At 42.9% G+C, this 20154-nt stretch overlaps 1 protein-coding gene across 2 annotated transcripts in view; it reads right to left on the bottom strand.

The window, feature by feature from the left end:
• Window positions 1–682: 682 nt before the first annotated feature.
• The window catches only part of KCNK5 (potassium two pore domain channel subfamily K member 5), a 60514-nt gene continuing 41042 nt past the window's right edge, over window positions 683–20154 (bottom strand). For both annotated transcript variants that reach the window (XM_024203466.3, XM_024203467.3), the window contains exons 2-5: window positions 9295–9406; window positions 7856–8022; window positions 6597–6765; window positions 683–5382 (exon numbers count right to left, since the gene is read on the bottom strand). In XM_024203466.3, coding sequence (XP_024059234.2) covers window positions 4574–5382; window positions 6597–6765; window positions 7856–8022; window positions 9295–9406 — 1257 coding nt within the window. In that variant the 3' untranslated portion in view covers window positions 683–4573. The remainder of the gene's footprint in view (window positions 5383–6596; window positions 6766–7855; window positions 8023–9294; window positions 9407–20154) is intronic.

Here is a 20154-nt window from a genome sequence, read left to right as displayed (position 1 = left end):
TGCATCAAATTAGTAGACTGAAGCCTAGAAGGCAAGAAGAGTATAGAAAAGATAGAGCTCTCAGGCTCCTATTAAGGTCAATAGGTTTCTGTATTACTTTTTTGTTCCTATTTTACTGAGAATGTTGGTATATTTTTTTATCTGTACCACTCAAATCAAATGGAGAAAAAAAAGTCATCTCTTATGCAGGATGACAAGGTGTTTGTCAGTAAGCACTGGTTTTGGTTTTATTTAAGTTTTGTGGCGTCCATTGGCAGCAATGGATTCACAGAAACCCCCAGCACTGGAAGAACACGGCTCTTTTTGTCTATTACTCAGGAGTTTTGTACCAATGTATCAGATTTGTTAGTCTGCCCCTTCCACAAAACACACACACCATTGAAGCCCATTTAGTCACCCTCAAACTGATCTAACTGGCATAAGACAGAGGGGAGAGCAAAGTGGAAGATGAGGCCGCTCTGTCTTTTTAATTTGGATGTAGGAACAACATTTCAAAACACAACATAAAGACCTGGTTGCAACTGCCAATGCCTTTTACAGCATTGGATCGTCTTGGCAAATGGAAATCAGGCATGAAAGGGGAAACCATGCTCAGATTTAATGGCCCAGAGGTGGCTGGAAATAGGTTAGCAGCCATTAGGAAATAGGTTAACGGCTGGAAGGATCCCCCCCCCCCCCCCCATCTATATCTGCCATAAATTTTTTTCTTAAAGTTAGCAGCTGACCCACATAATCCCACCTATAAAACTGAAATGATTGAAGAACAAACCACAGCCCCAGTTCACAAACCCCAGTGAAATTCTAAATGGTGGCAAATAGTAAACTTAAGTTTCCTTGAACTACTTCACATTTTCCCCAAGCAGCATCTGGGAACTGAAACTAGCTATAGGCACTTTTATGTTGAAGAGCTAAAACACTGGACACACTTCTGATTCATTACATGAGAATCAAAGGGCAAGAAGACAATGCTAGTTAATGCCCCAGGCTGTTGCTTTTCTTAAAATGTGGAAGACAGGTGGACAAAGAGGGCTGGCTGGCTTAGAACTCAAGCAATTCTGAGATGGCCCCAGATCTGAAAAATACTTTCGGGGGAGGGGGAGAAATCACCTCTTTGGTTTTGTGCTGGCCCTCTGCAATGTACCAATTAAATCCCAATTAATCTTCAAGTGCAAAGCAGGATTTAATTGGTGCATAGCCCTCGTGCTGGCTCACTGCAAAGAGGTGAATTTTGCCCAGTAGCATTACAGTAAGGCACGTGGGTAGGTTGTCTTGAGTGAGATGTGTTTATGTCTCAAAAAAAGAATTCTGCATTTAGTTCCAGGAAAGTTAATCAGTACCTGAAAAATCTATGGTGTTTATAATGTAGAGTTTTATATTCTATGTCGGGAAGGTCCAAATGGGGGCCACGTCAGCAGCTTGGCAGAAGGCAGAGAGCTGCACCTAACTTGATAACATGAAACAGATTACATCCCTCCACATCTTTAAAGACACAGATACAGTTTGATATGGAGATCGTGCAACATTCCATCTCAGTCAGAGCAACCAAGAGAAGTGTCTGGGTCATGTAATTTCTGTATTAAAGAGGAGCCACATTCTAAAGCTCCATGGACCACACTTTGGCTGCTCCTCTTCTCTACTTAACAGAGAATACCAAGCTGGACTTGCTTTCTCCATCTTTTTCAGTGTGCCTTTCTCCCTTACCCTAACCCTGCAGTTAACGGTCACTAAAACTTTGATCTTTGTGTCAACAATGGAAGACAAGCTGGAGAACAAGAAGAGTTTTTTGGAGTGTTTTGTTTTGTTTAAGTAATGTGCATTTCTTTAATGAGAATATTAGACCTGCCACAGTAAAAGTCACACCTCTATAAATGGAGCACTGCCTCCCATTTCTTATGGTTGAAGGGGAAAGAAAAAAAAAGAAAAATCACCCAAAACCCTCTACACAAGGAGGCATACCTGAGGGGCTTGGAGTCATGATGAAAGGCTGTGAAAAGAAAACCTATTAGAACTCATCAAAACCTTTCTAGTACAGACACTCATTCATTCCAGCCTGTTGCAAATCTGATCACCTAGTCACCAAGACTCCAAAAAGCAGTAAAAGTATGAAATTACACTTTGAGTTAGATTCTCTCGTCAGCTATAATATTGTAAAGGTGGAATAACCGCTGCAACCAATTAAGTTAATTCCACATTTTTGCCAACATTTTTAACAGAGCAGGATCTTGCCCTTTGTTACAATTAAGTTACACACCTTCATGAACATAATACAAGTTTCCATAGAGCAATCAATACAGACATTCCTTGTTTTACAGTAGGTGGCTTCAGAACTTCTTGTCAACATATCTAACTGGAGTGCTGGGTTCCCACAGTTTCTCCTCCTAATGTGTAAGGAGACACCCATGATTCAAGCAGCAGCCAATATTTACAGTTATTAGTAAATTTAGTCATTCAAGATTAGTATTACAAAATTCCACACAATCCTTCTCACCGAGTTCTAGAGGTAGCAATATTTACCTCTCTCCTTCCCAAATCCACATATTTCAGTTTTAACTGCTCTCTGAACTTTCAAAATTTCTAGGGCATCTTGGAATGATTTAGATACTGTAAAACAAAAACTTGCCATTTTAAGTCCAAAGGTCTTGACAATTCTCTGTTCTAAAAATACTTTGGATACTGGGACACTGTCCTTTCCCCTCCCCCAGCACACCCAGTACCCAGAGTAGCAGCCCCTCTTGCCAACATGTAATCAGCTCACTTGAAAGAGTTTTACATGGTGTATGCGTGGATCTCTTTTTTTAAAAAAGGGAAGAAAAACATATTACCGTTTTCTTTTTACTCAAAACATCTGGGGTTAACATTTTTAAAAAAACAGCCCACAAGCCCCACAACCAACCAAAAGCTCTAATTAGAGGCAAGTAGTAACATTTTCAGATGTGCCCAAGTGACTTAGGAGCCCAAGTCCCCTTTTCAAAAGTGACTCAGACTCCTAAGGGCTTGTCTACACAGAGTTAGCATGAAGCAAGCCAGGATATACATCTACGGTGCACTCGCTTGGAGCACACTAACTGATCAAGTGGACCCTGCTACAACACACTAAAAGTTCCACAGTATGCTTTCATATGGGAATATGTCAAAGCACACTAAAGAGATTTTAGTGCATGGTAGCAGGGTCTACATGGCCAGTTAGCATGCAGCAAACTAGCGCACTGTCGATTCACTTTCTTATCTGTTGTGCACTAATCCTCTGAGTAGACAATCCCTAAGTCATAGGCACGTCTGAAAATTTTACCCAAGTCTACCATTACACAACCTTCTTGGAAGTGTGTTAGAATAACCATTGAATACCCAAGTGGGTCATGCTTTTAAAAATACCATATTCAAAATGTGACTGTTTTTAAAACCATCTCAACTTCAAGTCGAATCTGAAGTATCAAGTTGGGGAGGTACAGCAAGAGTTTCTGAACCAGAGATAGTTATCATACTGTACAGGTTTCTGTAGCAGCTCTTCAGGTCCCTTTGACAGGCATTGCAACATTCAGACAGGATCTGATACCCAAAAGGTGATTTTACTCAAAAGGACAGTGTAACTAAAACTTCATCTGTACAGACAAAGTGTATTCAAGTATTTTCTCTAAAATATGGACAGTGGAAGGACACTTTCCATGTAAAAAGTCTGACATATCCTTTGTGCTCCTCTTTACTTTGATCACGGTGGCTTCCCCCCCGCACAGTTCTTGGCTGCTGGACACAGTGAACTTTAGCCACAAGTGCTTTTCATGCCCCTAAGGATGATTTCATCCCAGGTAGGTTCTTGTTTGCTAAGCAGGCTCTCTTTAAGCCAGTTCCTTTGGCGTTTTTTTTAATTTAATATTTTTGTTCATAAATTCACTGTTCACCATTTACTAATAGCACTGGCATAACCCAGACAAACACCATGGTGGCTCTGAAGCTTCTTTACTCACCTCTGCCAATGCACCTCAACTCTGATCTTAAGTACATCCTGCTACTCCAGTACCAAGCTTCTCTTGGAGAGAGCCTACCAGTTATGCCACATCTAGTGGTAGCAAGTTGGTGATGTGTGGCTAGGATAAGACCTCACACTTATTTTCACTTGTGAACTAGGCAGGACTTGAATCCAGCTTTCCAGAGGTGAGAGGCAGTAATCTAACATGTTCTATATGCCTAAACCAGTTTGTCTGCAACTGTATAGTTTTACACCCAAATGAATTCTCCCATGAAAAGCACAATAAAAAAAAACAAAAAAACAAAAAACAAACAGGTCCAGTGTAACAACTTTAGTCATTTCTTCCCACTTTCTTCAAGAACTAGAGTCCCAAGAGGAAGCAAGATGCTTCAAGCTTTAAATTGTCATCTTGCAATTGTTCTAACATAGACAAGCAAAGCTGATTGGACTCCAAAAAGCAACTGTTGATGACATTAAGACATAGGAGGTTTTTGGTTTGGGTGTTAAGAGACAGGAGATGCTAGCAATAAATCTGCCTTCCTCCTGCATAAATTTTGAATAGACAGTATTAACCACCTTCAAAAAACCATTGCCAAAATGCGTGCTGCTTCACGTTGTAGCCGTTACATTGTTTACTGTGTTGTACACATTCATCAGTTGTTCATAAGGCACAGAAATCTCAGACTCATTACTGGTAAAGGTAGATTCATCAGAGGATGGGAAATTCACTAGTTTTTTGGGAGTCTCAGGTTCCTCTGCAAGATTGTCATCCATGGAGGACTTTGAAGTTTCCTCATCATCTGAAAGATCTTCCTCCTCATTTACAAAATTTATATTGGCACTCTCAAAGATTAAGGGTCGATAATCCCTGGAGTCCCAAGCTTCCCCTTCTTCCTCGCTGATCCGGTCCAGCTGGTTTATAAACACGGTGCCCTCCAGGGGGCGGTCTCCAGTGCGTTTGTCATTTAGGTGCCTCATAATGTGACCGTTTTTGAGTCCTAGGGAAACGTCGTCATAATCGAATGATTTGCTCTTTGTGTATGTCACCAGGGCATCCTTGTTGGCATTCTGGATATTTGGTTTGGAATTTTCTGCTTTAATCATTTTATCATTGCTTGTCTTCAGAGCCTTCTTCCCAATCTGCTTGATGAGATCATTGTAGGTCTCTTCCTTCTTGGAAAGGAAGCTGAAGATGTTCACATCCTTGGAGCTGCCCATCTGATGGGCTTTTTTAGAGGGAGAGTGATTTTCAAAGGACTCTTTCCTTTTTTTCCTCCGTTTCTTGATTGCTTTGTGGACTTCCACAAACATGCTGACCTTCCAATTGACAAAGAGTGAAAGCCAAGCTAGGCCCAGGTAGATCCATAACTCCACAAAATATCTGTAAAGGGCATGGTAGTTCACGTCTGGGTTTACACCTATAAAGAATTCAAAACAATAAAGGTTATATAACAAGTATATACAAAGTTTAAGGAAGTTTTAGTCTGGATATAACTTGAAATCCAATGAAGAATCTTCAAGAGTTTGCAGACCACCATTTTCATACCTGCCTTCCAAGAGCAAAGTTGAAACAGACAACATGTGGAGGTTTGCTTTTAAACTCTCCTAGAATGAGCTACTGCATATGAATGATCTTTCTTTAAAAAAACCATTTCTTTTAAATGGGTTAGGGAGAAAGGACAATCTAGTTATCAAAGCAGAGGTCAGTAATCAAGATTTTGGATTCTGTTTCAAACTCTCCTGGATGGTTTTGGACAAGCTATGCCCAAATTTTCAGGAGTGCCCTCTAATTTAGGGCATTGAACTCTAGATATCTTGGGCTTAATATTCAGAGGTGCTGGTCACCCATAGCTCCCACTGACTTCAGTTAAATTATGAGCGCTTGGCACTTCTGGGGAACAAATACAACTCACCAAAGCAGAGCCTAGGTGGCTGAAGTTGGGCACCCAAGATTAAAGGTCACTGCTTAAAGATTAGGCCTCAACACCTCTGTGCCTCATTTTCTCCCACCTGAGAAACAGGGACAATGCTTGCCCCAGTGATGCTATGAGGCTTGTTTCTAAAAGTTTTGATTGCGCTAAATGTGTGTGTGTGTGTGAGTGAGAAATACTTAACTCAAATTAGGATTATTGAGACAGGTATAAAGAATTCAATTGACTTTCTTGATGTCACCTAAAAGTTAGGGGCTCCATGGTTTCCCAGCGCTTTGGCCTTACCCAAGACTTTTTCACTGATGGGGTTAGATCACAAGCCCTCTGGGTTACTCCCACATGATGAGACACTAGCAAAATCCTGTGGTTGCTAGGACCAATGGAAGCAATGGCAGGCATGGAGCAGCGTCTCCCACTCCACAATGCTGAGACAATTCTCCTTACCTCCCCACGCCCATCTGTTTCCCTCAGCGGAGCACTGAGCTCAGGGTCTAGGAAGTGCCATTTTGAGAAGTTGCAGGGCCAGCCTCAGAGTCTCTTGGAGTAGTGCTGATCTTTAATAAAAGCTTCAGTAATGCAAAAGCCTCCAGACGCACCCAGACCTCAGGAAGTTGAACACACACACCAGAGCACTGACATTTACACCGAAGACAGACACACCTCAGGCAATATACAAATAATAAAATAGGGAGTAAACTGACCAGCAACAAAGTCTCCAAATCCTATAGTGGTGATTGTGATGAATGAGAAATAGAGACCTTCAACGTAGTCCCAGCCTTCAGTCACCATAAAGACAAAGGGAGGAATGACCAGATGGACTAAGACTCCCCAGACAATGAAAATAGCGGTGCATGTAATTTGTGCCTTTCGCTGTGAAGGATAAAGAAAAAAATAATAATTCAGAAACACAAGTCAAGTTTTCTTCCACCTCAGTGCATTTTACAGTGTGTCCATCAATGTTAGCCTGCATACTGAAGTCCATGAGCATATCACCAACCCCGCACAGTGGCTGCTGGAGCAAAAGATAAGGAGTGCTCTGGTAGTAAGGAAGGGGGTTGCAAAAGGCTAGTGGAGGTAGAGGCACAGTTGACAGAAGAGGAGCAAGTGATCAGTGAAGGAGCACTATGGGATTGACAGGAGATAGCACTGGAGGGTTCAAGAGAAAAAGGAGAGCCAGGGCATGTTACAAGAATTAAACATGCAGTATTCTGAATTCCTAGGCTTCAGTTCTATCAAAGGGTTTGGGGAACTACACAAGTCACTCAAGCTGCACTAAGGTGTAGGTGACACCACTAACACCTTTGAGAGAACAACAGCGCTGTAATCCATATCAGCCTATTAATTCTCTATAGGCAAAACTCATTCTGATACAGAGAGGCAGAACGTGGCCCCCATAGCACTTAAGCTCTGTGCTGGAGAGATGGGATGTTGTGGCTGGAGTAGCCATAAGAGTGATCACCATACACACTGCAATTCATGGCACACGTGGAGAGAATTTTAGCACTTTCCTTCCCATTCTCCCCCAATGCCTGCACAAAACCCATTTACCTGCCTGTGTACATACATGTATTTCACCCTCAATAGTTTCCTGTACCTGCTTGGTTTTACTGCATTAACATTCAGTTATGTATACCGATTATACACATTTTTGTAACACTGTTTTGTAAATGTCTCCATAGTGACTACGATATTATCAAAAGTTTGTATTGCCATATAACCTAGAGGGCCCAATCAGGGCCCCATTGTGCTGTACAAACTCTAGTGGTCACAGATCCTGCCTCTTACAAATTTACAAACAGGGCTGAGTCCTTTTCTCAGTTCAATCCATGTAATCCCATTGCAGAATATGGTCCTTAATAGCCAAGTACACTACCCAGATTAGCAGAGAGCTGAAGAACTAGAAGTTCAAGTCACACACCAACCATACCCTGCAGGAAGAAAAACAAGCAGAAATCCATACCAGGCTTACTCCTCGCTTTGTTAGGAACTGGCCCAGCCTCTTGGCACGCCCACCAAAGAACTTCCCCAAAGCACTGATCCATGTCAAGCAGAGAGGAACTCCAAAAAGCCCATAAAATATGCAGAAGACACGTCCAGCGGGTGTCTTAGGAGCAACATTTCCATAGCCTGAAAGAGATAAAAGACCATTTTCACAGATGCCAATTCAAGGCAGTTCAGCATATACATAGGGAGTTGTTCCCTGACATCTGCTGTACGAGAAGTCCCAGGTAAGACGAACATCTACGCCTTGCCCTGGTATTTCTGCAGATAAAGGAAGCCTGGTAGTGAAGAAGTGGAGGAAAAAGTTGTGATAGAGCAAGTTGCCTTGGTCAGGGCTTTGGCCCTCTGATAGCAACTGAGGTGAGCAGATATTCTGAGCACAGCCCCAGGAAGGACAACTAGTCCTATTTCTAACCCTCTGCCAGAATTTTCTTGTTTAAACCAGTTTTTGCTTTCTTGAACTTTTTACTGGAAGTTAAAGAACAATGAAGTCAGGTTTTTTTTCCAAAAGGTTTTTAATAATAGTAACAAGCAGAACATGATGCTGTATTTGGTTTCGCAGTAAGGTTTCCATCTCCCCTGGTCAATTTGTGTTTGCAAACACTGTGTGTGTTCCTTGTCAGAACAAAAACAACAAACAGTGCCCCTGATGTTTTCCTGCATCTTGCAGGGCTCTCTGGACATATCAGCAAAGACCTTCTGCAAAAGCAAAGGCAGATTTTTGCAAAAGGGTAGCAGCTGATTTTGCAAGTCCTGCAGCACAGTCTGTCTGCATATCCGAGATGAGGAATAAGCCTTACAGTGCAATAGGATTCCACATGAACACATCAGCAGTGAGATTAAGGAGAGTTCATCAATTATGCCCAGGTTTCTCCAAGAAATACAGGAGACAAACAGGAAGGCCTTCTGATCTGTCTCTTTCACTAATGACAAGGCATTTATCGACAGCTTGTTTGGGAGTGTGTGGGATTGTACGGGATAGGAGAGTTTCACAAAATCTCATGCATGTGTGGATGTGCCAAGCCCCAAAGAATATTCCTTTAAGTTAAAGGCAACACTCTGTGCTAAATTTATATCACACAGACTTGCAAGCATAAGCCTTGATGTGAACTAAGAACACATTAATCCCACCTTGTCAACACACAGGATTGTGACTACTCTGAAATACATAATAGAAATGTTTCCCTTGCTAAGATTTGAGTTCTGTGGACACAGAAACTGAAAAACTGTCATCGCCTCACCAAATGTGTCTTAAAGATACATTTTCTAAGGTTTTTATTGATTTGTATACATTTCCTATAAGCCTTTATCTTCCTTCAGTGAACAGCCAGTTGGACAAGAGAGGGTACCAGCCCATTGAACTTAAAGGCTAGGAGACTTTACATGCTAAATACCCACCGATTGTTGTAATTACTGTAGCAGCAAAGATGACAGCATTAGGCCAATTCCAGTTGTTGAAGGTGTTGTTCCCAGTGATAGCAACCCCTTGCCCAGCAGCATCTGACACCACCTACAAGGAAACAATTTATAGATAAAATCATCTGGACATAATGCCCAACACGAAGCTTGAAGTAGAAAGTTATACCCGTCAAGACTTCCCCTTAGTTCAACCTTGAAAAATGGTAATGAAATTTTACTGGACACCAGGCACAAAGTTTACTCACCCATCCTTGCTAAGACTGGGGGAAGGGGGAAAGAAGGAAACACAACCAACCATATGAATGGCCATAGTGGGTCAGACCAATGGTCCATCTAGCCCAGTATCCTGTCTTCCGACAGTGGCCAATGCCTGGTGTTTCAGAGGGAATGAACAGAACAGGCAATCATCAAGTGATCCATCCCGTCATCCATTTCCAGCTTCTGGAAAACAGAGGCTAGGGACACTTCAGAGCATGGTTTTGCATCACTGCCCATTCTGGCTAATAGCCATTGATGGATCTATCCTCCATGAACTTATCTAGTTCTTTTCTGAGCACTATTATAATCTTGGCCTTCACAACATCCTCTGGCAAAGAGTTTCACAGGTTGACTGTGTGTTGTGTGAAGAAATGTTGCCTTTTGTTTAAATCTGCTGCCTATTAATTTCATTGGGTGACTGCTAGTTCTTCTGTTATGAGGAGTAAATAACACTTCCTTATTCACTTTCTCTATACCAGTCATGATTTTATAGACCTCTATCCTCTCCCCCCTTAGTCGTCTCTTTTCCAAGCTGAAGAGTCCTAGTCTTATTAATCTCTCCTCAGATGGAAGCTGTTCCTTACCCCTAATCATTTTTGTTGCCCTTTTCTGTACCTTCTCCAATTCCAATATATCTTTTTTGAGATGGGGCAACCAGAACTGCACACAATATTCAAGGTGTGGGCATACCATGGATTTATATAGAGGGAATATGATATTTTCTGTATTATTATCTATCCCTTTCCTAATTCCCAACATTCTATTCGCTTTTTTGACTGCCGCTGCACATTGAGTGGATGTTTTCAGAGAACTATCCACAACGACCCCAAGATCTTTCTTGAGTGGTAACAGCTAATTTATACCCCATCATTTTATATGTATAGTTGGGATTATGTTTTCCAATGTGCATTACTTTGCATTTATCAACATTGAATTTCAGTTGCCATTTTGTTGCCCAGTCACCCAGTTTTGACAGATCCTTTTGTAGCTCTTCACAGTCTGCCTTGGACTTAACTATCTTGAGTAGTTTTGTATCATCTGCTAATTTTGCCACCCCACTGTTTACCTCTTTCCCCTGATCATTTATGAATATGTTGAACAGTACTGGTCCCAGTACAGACCCCTGGGGGACACCACTATTTATCTCTCTCCATTTTGAAAATTGGCCATTTATTCCAATCCTTTGTTTCTTGTCTTTTAGCCAGTTACTGATCCATGAGAGGACCTTCTCTCTTATCCCATGACAGCTTACTTTACTTAAGAGCCTTTGGTGAGGGACCTTGTCAAATGTTTTCGGAAAATCTAAGTACTCTATATCCACTGGATTACCCTTGTCCACTTGCTCGTTGACCCCTCAAAAAATTCTAGTAGATTGGGGAGGCATGATTTCCCTTTAAAAAACCATGTTGATTCTTCCCCCACAAACCGTGTTCATCTATGTGTCTGATAAGTCTGTTCTTTACTATATACCTCTACACAAATATAACGCGACCCGATATAACATGAATTCAGATATAACGCAGTAAAGCAGTGCTCCGGGGGGGGGCAGGGCTGAGCATTCCGGCGGATCAAAGCAAGTTCGATATAACGCGGTTTCACCTATAACGCGGTAAGATTTTTTGGCTCCCGAGGACAGCATTATATCGAGGTAGAGGTGTAGTTTCAACCAATTTGCCTGGTACTGAAGTTAGGCATACCGGCCTATAATTGCTGGGATCACCTCTGGAGCCTTTTTTAATAATTGGCATCACATTAGCTATCCTCCAGTCATCTGGTACAAAAGCTATTATAAACAACAGGTTATATACCATGGTTAGTAGTTCTGCATTTTCACATTTGAGTTCCTTCAGAACTCTTGGTGAATACCATTTGGCTCTGATGATTTATCACTGTTTATCAATTTTTTCCAAAATCTCCTCTAATGACACCTCAATCTGGGACAGTTCTTCAGATTTCCCCAACCCACTAATGAAAATTTTCTTGCCTATTTAAACGTTTCTCCACACAAGTAGAGTTTTGCAAAACTGCAGCAGTGTTTAAACAGGTTTACTTGGGAATAAGCTATGGCTAGAGTTACATGGTTCCCCATGCAGCTCATGAGCCAACTCCCACATTATGTTGGTGAAGTAGTATTCAGCTGGTGTCTAGCACAGCTACTGAATATGGTTTAGTGGGGACATATTCTGCAAAACAGTCAATCAAATTGTAAAACTTTCAAACATTGTTACAAGACCTAGAGTAGCTTGGACATGAACAGGGCCTAATGGAATCCTTTGGCCAAGCCACACAAATGCAAACACAAAAAAGCACAGGCGAGTGCTATTTCACCTGCTGTCCCTGGCAAAGGCTGACGAGCCAGCACAAAACTGGGCTCCATTTGGTTTGTTTTCCTTTGCTTAACTTTTCCAAGTTATTTCATGCTATCCGGTCTCTAGTTTCTTGAATCAGCCCTGCTTCTCATTCAGCTTTCTTTCTCATAACATGTCTTTGTATTAACTGAGCTTATTTGATTGCTAAATGTTTGTTTATAATATTTTGTGGTGGGGTCAATATTTTTGCTTTGCAGAGCTAGCAAATCAAAAGCCTAGCAAATCATCAGCGCAGGCCTAGACGGCACTGAAGACTCATGAAGAATCCTCACATTTGTGGGGACGATCTTTGGAGGTATTTTAGCCTAGTCCAGCGTTTCCCAAACTGAACCACAGGGAGGTTGCACTGGAAACAACACCTAAGCCCAGTGGCAACAGATAATTTGTATAGAAGTTTATAAAGTTTTAATTAATTAATTAATTAATTAATTAATGCATCTGACCGCAGTTCGGATATATACTTGAACCTTCCTCACTAGAAATAGTTGGTTACTCAGTTCACTCTTATGCTCTGTCTACACTAGCGAGCTTACAGCAGCACAGCTGTACCAGTGTAGCTGTGCTGCTGTAAGATCACTTGTGTAGCTGCTCTGTGCCGACGGGAGAGAGCTCTCCTGTCAACATAGTGCTGTCCACTTCCACAGCACTTCTGTTGGTGTAACTTATGTCACTCAGGGGGTGTGTTTTTTCACACCCCTGAGCAACATAAATTATACCAACGAAAGTAGTAGTGTAGATATGGCCTTAGGATATGTCTTCACTAGACTTTTGATTGCAATTAATTCGAGGTAGTTAACACATTTGTAAAAGCTGGCATGCATTCTCCCCACACATTTGATCCTATCAATGTTTGTTCTTTACCCTTAATTGGCAATTAACTCAATTAATTAATTCAAAAGTCTAGTGAAGACAAGCCCTTAATAGAAATCCATAACTGATTAGTTAGTCCTCACTCGTCAATTCAAAATGCAATTTAGGACTTCTCAGGTTGCACTCCTGGCACTTTTAATGTAGTCTAATCTAAGCACAGAGAAACGATCTCTTCTAGGATCAGAGACAACACATTGTATACTGTGTGTTCTGAGGAGAAGGCTCTCCTTACACTGGCCAACACCATGCAGGTAAGAGTGTCTCTCTCTCACTCACTCACCCATGCACCTACCCTTCCGTCCTTGCCAATGTGGATCAGACACTGTACTTAGCACAGAGACCCAAACCCAATTAATAAACACACAGCACTAATTAAATAAATATAATAAAACCCAGGTTATTTAATTTTGAGCCCCAATACATGCAACTACCCTTCCTGCAACAACATTGTCCTCAAAGTGCATTTACTGGGTATGTGGTGGAGAAACACCATTTTAAAAAAAATTAAAATGCATTTCACTATTGGAGCCCATTTAGAGATAAAAAGAAGGGAGCTTTGGAGTCTGGATGAAGGAACTACAGAGCTCTCTACTGGGGAAGCTTGACAAGTGTGCAAGATTGTGTACAATATTTGTTGTAGGCTAAAGGCTATAGCTAGAGGCGCAGGTAGAAAATGGGCCTGGCCTGCTGAGGACTGTTATCAGTTGATAGAAACCACAAAGATCGGTGTTGCTGTAGGCAGATTTGTTGAAGCCACAAGTGCCCCAGAAGGGGCAGGTGTTCTAGACACAGCAAGGCTGGGGGAAGAATGCTTTCATTAACCTAGTTACTGAGGTTGGAGTTCCTACAGTGATAGACAAACCTGTTCTTTCATTGTAGGAAGCATTTGCACTATGGTGCCACAGTTAAGCTGCTGTAGCCCACACTATAGACATGGCCTAAGTCTTTCAATTGCAGCAGCCAGGCAGGTCATACGAAATAGAAATACAGAGCCGAATGCCAGCTGACAGCCCATACGCTATTCATATGCATGTTGAGCAGGAAGGAAATGAGAAAACTAAGGCCTACATGAGAAAGTTACACTGGTATAAACTAGGGTTACCATACGTCCGTATTTTCCTGGACATGTCTGGCTTTTTAGTTCTTAAATCGCCGTCCGGGAGGAATTTTTAAATATTTAAAAACGTTCGGGAAAATACGGACGTATGGTAACCCGTGGGCAGGAGCCTGCAGTGTGGGCGGACCCTAGGCACAGAGACGGAGGGGGCCTCCGCATGCTGCACCGGCTCCCTCCTGCCCAATCAGAGCTGTGGGGGCAGGAAAAGCGCCAATGAGAGCTGCCGGAGCCGCGGAGCAGGGCTTGGCGGCCGCCAGGGGGCCCCCCCCCCCCCCCCCCCCCCCCCCCCGACCCGACCCTAGGAGCCAGAGGGACCTGCCGGATGCTTCCTGGGAACCGCCCCAGGTAAGCACCACCGGGACTCCCCACCTCGCCCCCCAGCAGGTCCCTCTGGCTCTTAGGTTGGGGTCGGGGGGAAGGCTCTCTGCATACTGCTGGCGCCTGCAAGTCCTGCTCCGCATCTCCGGCAGCTCCCATTGGCGCTTTTCCCGGCCAATGGGAGCCACGGAGCTTGCGCTTGTGGCCGGCGCAGCACGTGGAGACCTCTCGGCTGCCCCGATCCTAGGAGCCAGAGGGACCTGTGGCAGGAGGGGTGAGTAGGCGAGCGGGGCGGGGTAAAGAGGCGAGCGGTGAGCAGCGGGGGTTGAGTAGGTATGGGGTGAGTAGGTGAAAAGGCCAGCAGCGGGCAGCGGGGGTTGAAGAGGCGAGCGGCGAGGGAGCCAGCGGCGGGTGGGCAGGTGGGGGTGAGGAGGCAAGAAGCGGCGAGCCAGCGGCAGGCAGGGGTTCTTGGGGCGGGCATGGGGGTTTCTGGCAGGGGAGTGAGGAAGTGAGTGGCAGGTGGGAGGAGGTGAGCAGTGGATGGGGGACTGATGCAGCAAGCCAGCGGCGGACCAGGGGGTGAGGAGGGGTGCGGTGGCAGGGCTGAGCAGGGAGGGGGCAGGACCTGGGACAGAGTGGGGGCAGAGCGTGGGTGGACTGTGGGCGGGGCCAACACCCCCTGTGGCGTGTCCTCTTTTTTGAATGTTCAATGGTAACCCTAGTATAAACTAAGGTGTCAGTTTAAACCGATGTAGTTAAACTGCGTGCGTGAACAGTTCTTTGATGCAAGAATGGCGTTTCTGTTTAGTTTAAGTTAAACTGAAATAAGCTGATATGCACCAAGATCAGCGAATGTCCATACAGGGCTTTGTACGAGTTTAAGTTCAACAAGTGCGCTTTCTCTGTGTAGACAAAACCTCAGTGAAATCCCAAAATGAGGAAACGCTTGGGACAGATGAACAATTGCTTACACAACCCTCTGATCTCTTTTTTTTTTGGGGGGGGGGGGGGGGGGGGGGGAGGGAATCCGCGAGACCGGCAGACCTCCTGCAGGCATGCTGCCGAAGCCTGTCTGACTGCCGCCCTCGTAGGGACCAGCAGGGCACCCCCCCGCGGCTTGCCGTCCCAGGCATGCGCTTGGAGCGCTGGTGCCTGGAGCCGCCGCTGATCATACCAGCATGAAATAAAAACAAAGAGCTGAAAAATAAGTTAATTTTGGTGCAGAGGGAAAAATATGTAGCAGTTTTCTAAGCAGAGTGCAACTTCTTGACCATTTTGAAACAATTATGTATTTTTGACATCAGCAGAGAATTCAAGCGGACACTAATACCATTAAACAGCAAATACACTTTTGTGCAGAAGTTTGTTAGGCTGCTAAAATCTTTTTGAATTCAAATAGATTGTGTCAGACATCACCATCTTTGCCATTCCCCACTCAAGTATACAATTTCCTAGACTCCTGGAGTTATTACTGAACATAAACAAGGATTCTAGAAATAGAATCCAAGAAAGGGAAGAAACTAATACATGTTTCAATGATATCAACTGGAATATGAACTTGAAGGCAAAAGATCATTCCAACATAATCAAGGTGACAAAGTTCTCTCTCTTTCCAAGGTACTTCCCCAGGATAAAATAATGCTCCAATGCAGCTTCAGGTTTCCTTCAATGACATCTTTACTGTTAACTCTATTAATGACCAACTTGACTGAGGATTTACCAAAGGTCAAAGTGCCAGTCCAATAACTTTCTCCCCTCTGCCCAAGGCTGCATATACAGGAGGTTATTCAGGCTAATGTTTAAAGAGTTTTAGACACATGTTCCACTTAGATTGTCCATCAAAATAAGGATATGACTGTAAACAAGAACAAAAGAGCACTTAAAAAAAAGACAAATTAGTTTGCAGGAAGATAAAAGAGTAAGAAAAAACAGATATTATGGATGGATAGATGGATCTCTCTCCTGACATCTTCCTTTTCTGGTAGTATGGAAAGGGGGGGAAAAGAAAGCTTAGATAGCAAAACAAGAATGTGTAAGAAGGCTGAGCCTTTCCAAACAACCAAACCATACACGCATATACTTTGGCTGTGCCTACATCAGCATTTTCCCTTCAAATTTCCCACCACTGCAATATCAGCACAGCTCCAGTGCTAGCAAGGATGAGTGTGTCACTAAAGACAAGCCACCTGTATTTTAACTTTTTGGCTGTCTGATTATGCTCAGAGCAGGTCTTTAAGGCGGTTCAAAGGCAGCCGGCGGGTCTGTCTCATCTATTGCCAGACCTGCTGTTAGTGCAGTGGTCGGAAATTTGAATAAAAATGGTATTGCAGACAAGACCTTTGGGTCAGTGTAAAGGGGACAAAGGAGAGCATGCACCCAGCCCTCCGAGAAAAGAGCAAGAGAATGGTGGGGGCTTGGATGAAGAACACAACTGTAGAATGACAAGCAAACTTGGCCACAGTACCCCCCAGGCTTGTCTATGCTATTAATCAAAGGCACTTGACCATGTTAAATTACAACTATTTAAACAGTTGGGCCTTGCCTGTGTGAATAGGAGTGAGCCATACCATAGCCAGATATACAAAAAGCATGCCGCTTTAGCCCAAGTTTTTAAACTTTAAAAAAAAAAGTAGACTTTTACGTTTTGTCTGTGCAAATAAATCTGTACATGGTCCATGGCTTCCCCCTCCCCCTTTTAAACAAACCAAACCAAACATGTAACACAGTTATGGTCACATCCACAGCAATAAGATGCAACTTTGTTAAACAAATGTGGTCAATTTTGCAACACAGCAGGCCTCTACAACCACAGAATACCATTCAGGAGCAAATGGACACTTTATTTTAGGAAAGTCTGGTCGCATATACATTAGGGGGAAAAAATCCACATTACATCTCTTCTCACAAGGGAGAAAAAAAATTGACAATGGTCACACACTGTCTCCTGTTTAGACACCTGCAGTGACTTTCTGGCTCATCTCCCATCCAGGTAAGCTCTTTAATTGGAGTGTTATGCTGTAACTAGCACAGCATTATCTGAAGATAAGTCAGTACATTCAAAATTTTAATCTGCCCAGATAAGGCAGAAGAATGAGATGTACATAAAAAAAAAATCTGCTTTGTTACAGCAGCAACAGGTTTTGGCCAGGTAATGCCTGTTATCGCTCTGTCCTTTGGCACAAGGCTGACTGAATGTCAGTGCAAGTAGAACACCCACTAAGAAATACTACAGTAAGAGTTAAGGAATACGAGAGGGTTGTATGAACCATATGAACCAGTCCCCATTAACCCTTTAGGAATCATCGCTTTTTTTTATTTATTTTTTTAAAGTAAACTTGTATATGTTTGGAAAGGAATGGCTGCGCCAGGTTACATAAGCAACAGAAAAGGAGATTTCCTGAGCATTAGCCAGGCAAGAGAGCTGAACATGGTAAGGGATGCTACAAGCCACAATAGTTCACCCTGCCCAACAGGCACTTTATTTCTGCCTGGAAAGGACAGCAAGAAATCACTTGGCCCAAAGATTAGATCCCCCTTTAGATTAGCTGCATTTCCTCTCTTCCCATAAACCCAGTCAAGTCATGCTGGCAGATTTGATCAAACAAGCCAGTGGCAGTTGCATAGATAATCTCTGCACATCCTTTCCTACATATACCCATTAGATTCAGTGGCCTTTAACTTGCAATTTGTTTTCTGTTGCACTCGTTGAACAAAACAGTTCTCCAAGTTTCCCAGTTTCTGACTTTCATGGCATTTTAAAACTCCGCAGTGTGAACAATGATCTTGTCCGAATATGAAATAATTCTCTTTAGTCAGAGTGGGTCAGAGTAACCGAATCCTGTAAGCCTAGAATCAGCGCAGTCAGCTTTCATTATACTCTCACCCTGGCAGCACCATATTTACTCTATATGCCACAGTGGTCAGTACTGAATACTGCATTTGAGAGCACACTCTATTGGTTAAAGCAGTGGTTCTGCTGTGCCCTGTCAGTAGCCCTTTGCTCTGTCCCCTGCTCTGACCCAAACACTGAATGACCTTGGAAACGTTGGGCTTTGTTGACACCGGAACTTCGTAGGCAAAACTTTTGTTGTTCGGGGGTGTTAAGAAAAGCACCGGTGTGAACAGTGCTTTGTTGGCAGGAGCGCTCTCCTGCCGACAAAGCTGCTGCGGCTCATTGCAGGGTGGAAGTTTTTTTGTCGGCAGAAGAGCTCTCTCCTGCCTACAAGCAGCAGCTACACTGTGTGCCTTGTAGTGGCACGGCTGTAGCAGCACAGCTGTGTCGCTAAAAGGTGCATAGTATAGACAAAGCTTTACTTCACTTCTCAATACCTTACATATTCCTCATATGTGAAAATGAGGACAGCCCACAGTGGTGTTCCAAGGGGTTACAGGTTTTCAAAGTGCTTTAGAGACCCTCCAGTAAAAATATGCTAGACAAATGCAAAGCATAAGGTAAATGGAAACTAACGGATAATGTGCACAGTAACAGTATTGCTTCTTGGGATTGCATTCTATTCCTCAGCTGAAGTAGACTGTTTACCTCACAAACCCTCTGAAACATATGCTAAGCAGGCATCTAAAGATTTTTATGCAATCCTCAAATCCTTTTCCTGATCAACTACCTTCTACATAATACACCCTTAGTATTTGGCTCCTTTACAGCAGACTCAGTTAATATTTACTGGCCCAAGTCACCAAAAAGCTCTGAATTCCCATAACCTGCTCATGTTTCTTTTCATTACTTGATGTACCTCAGATTTTAACTAAGATCTCATTTTTCATGCCTACATCCAGAGTCTTGAACATAAATTTAAAGATAGAAAACACTGTGGATCAGTTATCTAATCACGGGTACATGCAATACCAACAATTTAGCCAATCACAATAAAATGTCCAAAGGCATGGGGTTTGCATTTATAATCAGATGAAACTTTATACTGCCATTCCTCTTTCACCAGTTTTTATTTTAACAGAATCCAGCAGCAACAGAGTGAAATAGCAGGAGACAAAATCGGCACCGCAGTCACGTCTTTGATTTTACTACATCCCATTTCAAGAAGGGAAGAGAGATCAAGTTAACAAATGAGGAAGGAGCCCCAGGGTGGAGGAAGAGCTAGATATGCTTGTACGTATGCATCCACAGGGTAACAATGGCTCAGTCCAAGGGGAGAGAAGTCTCCACATGCACCTACTGAAAGAGAACTTCCATCCCTCTTCTTTTTGTCCCTGGTTGTCAGGAAAGTCTCTATAGTAAAAGCATTCATGTAGAGAGAACCTGAAGTGGGGTGCAATGGTAATGATGAAGCAGGCTATGGTGGAGGGAGTTACATTCGGGGGGGCGGGGGGGAAATAAAATAAACTTACTTGGAAAGCACTTGCTCAGACCCCTCCAGAAAGTCCTATATTAATGCAGGTGAGCATATGCACATTCCCAAGACAATAAGAGACTCAATCCCAACGTGTAGGGCAAAGGAGGTGAAAGCAATTCATGTTGCATTATCTCCATATCCAGCCACCTAGAGACAGAGGCCTAGTCTATATTCAGAGTTGCACCAGTTTAACTCTAGGCGTTATTTATGGAATTGAATTAAAATAAAATCAATATAAACCAGATTATTAACCTAAATTAAACAGAATTAAGAGTGTCGGCACAGGATTTTGCACAATTTGAACTACATTGGTTTAAAGACACACCTAGCATTAAACCTGTGCAACTACTGAATATGGGTAAGCCCAGAAACCAAGAGACAATATTAGAAGGATGCAAAGCCCTTTGTATGCTAGTAAAGAAATGATAAGTGTTCGGCACTGAAAATAATCGGAGTTTATACATTCAGCAGCTTGAATATAATATGTTGACCTTTGCAATATTAAAGAAGAAACTGATTCACAGGTTCAGTTATTCAC

This window comes from Terrapene carolina, unplaced genomic scaffold, assembly GCF_002925995.2.
Source record: "Terrapene carolina triunguis isolate 2854851 unplaced genomic scaffold, T_m_triunguis-2.0 Scaffold85, whole genome shotgun sequence".
Classification (NCBI taxonomy): domain Eukaryota; kingdom Metazoa; phylum Chordata; order Testudines; family Emydidae; genus Terrapene; species Terrapene triunguis.
The sequence above is the reverse complement of the archived record's forward strand: the minus strand, read 5'-3'. Positions and strand labels throughout refer to the sequence as shown.